Genomic DNA, 4,107 nt, shown 5'->3' with positions numbered 1-4,107 from the left:
AACCCGTGGAGCAGGTTTTAACATTTGACACAAAATTACTCACATTATGTTTGATATCTCTCCAGCGTATTATATATTGTTGATTGTTTGTCATTTTCCATGTATTTACTCATTCTAAGCAGCAGGCATAAATAAAGCCTAATTTTACAGGTTAACAACAATTGTGAAACAAATATTTAACCTGATTTTCACCACTTCCCAAATAGTTACAATAAAGATAGTCCAGATCAATTTGTTTTGCATATGCTGAAACACTATAATATAGAATTAAATTAATGTCTATTTTTTCTCTAAATACACAAATAACACAGAGACAATTGTATTACTTTTGTTTTATTGGAAACTAATTACCACGACTAATGAAAACGTTACCTCTTAGTTTCCATCGCAGGATGTTGCTATAATCCTTTTATATCAACAAAATATCATAAATTAAGCAAATGGGCAGTCCAGTTAAGTGTCTCGTCGAGTTAAGAGTTTCAGACAGGTCCTGTTTGTGTGTTTTCGTGTGCAGGAGACGAAAATGCTCCTGTCAGTGGGGATATACAGTTTAAGCGCATAAAAGGAATTTTGTCCTAACCAAATTGAACGACAGACAAGTCAGTCTATATTATAAGGTAGCTACTATAGTGTTATTTCATACATCAATCTGATACACTTATCAGTCCTCTTTCTTTCTGTTGTTGTAAAATAAAATAATCTGGCAGCCTCTTTAAGAGCCCAAATCCACAAGGCTGGAGGTTAGAGGTCCCAACAAGGAGTCCTGCAGTTGGTGCGGGTGTCCGTGCATGCTGTGCACCGGCTGTGGGGGCCCCAGGCCGGACATGGGGTACGCGGAGGCCCCGGGGTGGTTCATGTTGCCCTGAAGCATAAGCGCTGAGTTCGGGTCGGGGCTCTGGGGTGGAGAAAACTCGTCCTCCGAGCTGGACATGAGAGACTTTCCTCCGTCCAGCGGGGACAGCTGGTTCTGTTTGTTGCCGCCTGCGTTGCTGTTTTCACTGTTCTCCCTGAATATGACAACAAGGAGAAATTAGAAGAAATAAAATACGCTCAGTTTTGGAAAATAGCATTAAATCCGTTGATGACAACAAAACTAAAAATAATTCATAATTGTTGTTGTATTCACACCAAAACATAGTAGGCGTAACCATTGAAGTTAAACTAAAGGAGGAAGTTTAGTTATTGAACTTCTCTGTAAATGTGTTTTGAACACGTTTATTTCTCTTCCTGTTGATGTTCCCGGCAACTTTAAATCACGTGTTGTGTGCCTTAATTTACTCCACTGTAACCTAGTTTAACCTTTCAAACGTGAAAAGTTCACAAAATGTCACGTAGGCCTATAGGCTATAGCTTTTTGTATTTTTCAAACATTATCACACACAAAGTTATCCCCTTTCCTAATGTTTTAAAAGGTTTATGTTATAATTCAGACTGAAATCAGGAGAAAGCCAAACATTTGTCAACAACAAGCTTCTGTTTACTCACCATTATTGTCATCAGGAAAAATCACATTTAAGCACTATATATAGGCGTAACAACCACATTTTTAAAAAGTTCAAATTTACTTGGAAAGATGTTGTTATCAGAAATACAATCGTGTGCCTTTCTTGCGTCAGAAATATGAACACTGCGATTCCTGCACTTTCTGAATCTTTTGCTGCTTTAAGCCACATTTTGCAAATATTTAATTCCAACTCAAACCTTATTTTTTGTCTTAAAACATGCAAACAATGATAATATTTGTGTCTATTTATTCCAGGCAGCACGGAGGCTGTGTCACGTACCTCTCCTTCGCCTCTGCGGCTCTGTCTCGCTGCCGTCTGTTTTTGAACCAGTTGCTGACCTGCGTGGTGGTCAGTCCTGTGGCCTCGGCCAGCTCTCTCTTTTCCCGCGGGGAAGGGTAGGGGTTGTGCGTGTACCACTCTCTCAGGACTCCCCGGGACTTCTCTTTAAAGCAGTAGCTGGTCTCCTCGCCGTCCCATATCGTGCGGGGCAGCGGGAATTTCCTCCGCACCCGGTACTTCCCTACAGCTCCGAGCGGCCGTCCGCGCAGCTTCTCCGCCTCCACGTAGTGCGCCTTGAGCCAGAGCTGCTGCAGCTTTGGGTGGTTGTGCGGAGAAAACTGGTGGCTTTCTAGGAGCTTGTAAAGCTCTCTGAAGTTCCCCCGATGAAAAGCCACCACTGCCTTGGCTTTGAGGACGCTTTCGTTCTTGTGGAGGTGATCGCAAGCCGGCAGGGACCACAGGAAGCGGCCGAGCCTCTCCAGGTTCCCTCCTTGCTGCAACACCTCGCAAACGCACGCCACTTGCTCCTGCGTAAACCCGAATGACGGCAATATAGACATGATGTCCGAGCTTGCGCCTCCGCCCAACACGTTGGTATCCAACACGATAGCTGTCGTTTATTTCTCAGTGTTTATAGTTTCTGGTCGCGATGCAATCCAGCGCGATCCGTCCGCGCAGCTCAGGCCTATAGGCGATCCTCTCCACTCCAGCCCCTGATGCGCGCAGCAGATTGGGATGTTGATTGTTGGGACAATTTGTTCCTGTTGGAGATATGTCAGGCTTAAAGGGAGCCTGTGCGTTTCGGTGATTGGCTCTCCCTCTGCCCTGCACCGTGTACAGCAGAGCAGGACTGAGTTTGCAGCTCCGTTTCCTCCCCAGAGGCAGTGCGTCAGGGGCTGAAATAGGAGCGCTCCCACCTCCCGCCCCCACAGTCCCTCTGCCGCTGCAGCTCAGGGAGCACAGCACCTAAACACTAATCAATTATTACAGACCTCTTAAAAAGCCTTATTAACATGTTCTGAATATACATCCTCTGTAATGCTGGCAACTATAGGCTTCCAGATTTCCCTGGTGGGTCAAAACCACACACTGCATCTCCAAACGTTATCAGTAATCACAGCCAGTGGAGGGTGAAGCCACAACAACACAAAGCTTTGTATCTGTAAAGGAAAGTGTATCCAGTGTATGGGCTGAAACACTTAAAAACAATTACATAATCAATCAATGATTGTTGTCTGCAGAATTCTTTAATTTAAACATAACAAAAATATAAATCTTGATTTATTTGTTCTTCTTTAAACTGGAGGTTTATTTACCATCACAGCTGATCAGGGTTGACTCCCCCCACCTTAATTACATGCAGATTGAACACTTTTGTTGTATCCTCACCTTTCATACTCTATTAATTACCGAGGCCGTTTATTTTACGAGGTGATATAATCTAATAAATGCCCATGTTTGTTGGGTCCATTTGTGCCATTACGCACGCCTTTTTATACGAGAAAATCTAAACTACCTGCCAAACGTGCTACGGGACATAGACCACCAGTAGGAAAAGGAAATCAGCACTTAAAGTGTGTGTGCTTGTGTGCGCGTGTGAGTGCGTGCTTTTGTGTGTTTAAGATAGTAAATAACAGACAAACGTGCACATATTCAGCACCCTTCACACTCGTTTTAATGCGTAAAATAAAAGAATTGAGATATGTCAAGCTGGAATTTAATAAGTGAGAGTTTTGATTTTATACAGACACTTTTCTTTATTTTTGTTTGTAGATTTTTAAATGAATATTAAATACTGGACATATTTCACAGACCTCCTTCCTCCTTTAATTTGTTGTTGTAGGTTTATTTATTTATTTTTTTTCGTCACGTGTTTTTGAAGAGCTCCTTCCAGCCTGTAGTCTACATTTATATTTCAGGGATTAGACGGGCACCGCACTGGCTCCAGTGTTTTCTGTGGGGTGAAACACTAAACCAATCCATTAGTAAATGAGTTCTCTGCCACACTGGTTCTTGGTGGTGCAGTTGTTGGTTCGAGCCGTATAGATCACATTTCTTTATCTGCAGCGTCTGAAACTAGACTCCCTTAGTTTATGGAACACGATTTGACCTAGAAAATATGATTTAACTTAAACAAACTCACTTAAAACGTTTTGAGAAGGTGACCTCCTTTTAAAATGTTTTTTTATTATAAAGCTAAAATGCTTTGAACTTGTTTTTGTGGCGACAGACAGCTGAAATAACAGAGATCAGTTGTAAACAGCTCCACTCTGGAAAACCTTTTATTCCCTACATTATCTTGCGAAAAAACAGGAATGGTTTC

At 42.3% G+C, this 4,107-nt stretch overlaps 1 protein-coding gene across 1 annotated transcript; it reads right to left on the bottom strand.

Moving 5' to 3' along the window:
• Window positions 1–320: 320 nt before the first annotated feature.
• LOC117488735 (homeobox protein six1b) lies at window positions 321–2,675 on the bottom strand. Its single transcript, XM_034137838.1, has 2 exons — window positions 1,785–2,675; window positions 321–1,007 (listed from the first exon to the last, which is right to left on the bottom strand). The coding sequence occupies exons 1-2, from the start codon at window positions 2,342–2,344 to the stop codon at window positions 713–715; spliced, it is 855 nt and encodes a 284-aa protein (XP_033993729.1). The 5' UTR covers window positions 2,345–2,675; the 3' UTR covers window positions 321–712.
• Between the last annotated feature and the right edge of the window lie 1,432 nt (window positions 2,676–4,107).

This window comes from Trematomus bernacchii, unplaced genomic scaffold (assembly GCF_902827165.1).
Source record: "Trematomus bernacchii unplaced genomic scaffold, fTreBer1.1, whole genome shotgun sequence".
NCBI classification, from domain to species: Eukaryota; Metazoa; Chordata; class Actinopteri; order Perciformes; family Nototheniidae; genus Trematomus; species Trematomus bernacchii.
The sequence above is the reverse complement of the archived record's forward strand: the minus strand, read 5'-3'. Positions and strand labels throughout refer to the sequence as shown.

What these genes read in the sequence shown, in the direction of transcription:
- LOC117488735 (XM_034137838.1), bottom strand. Translation starts at nt 2,344, where the DNA reads ATGTCTATATTGCCGTCATTCGGGTTTACGCAGGAGCAAGTGGCGTGC. An exon ending in GCCGCAGAGGCGAAGGAGAG is followed by an intron (nt 1,008 to 1,784) that starts GTACGTGACACA and finishes TGTCATATTCAG; the next exon opens with GGAGAACAGTGAAAACAGCA.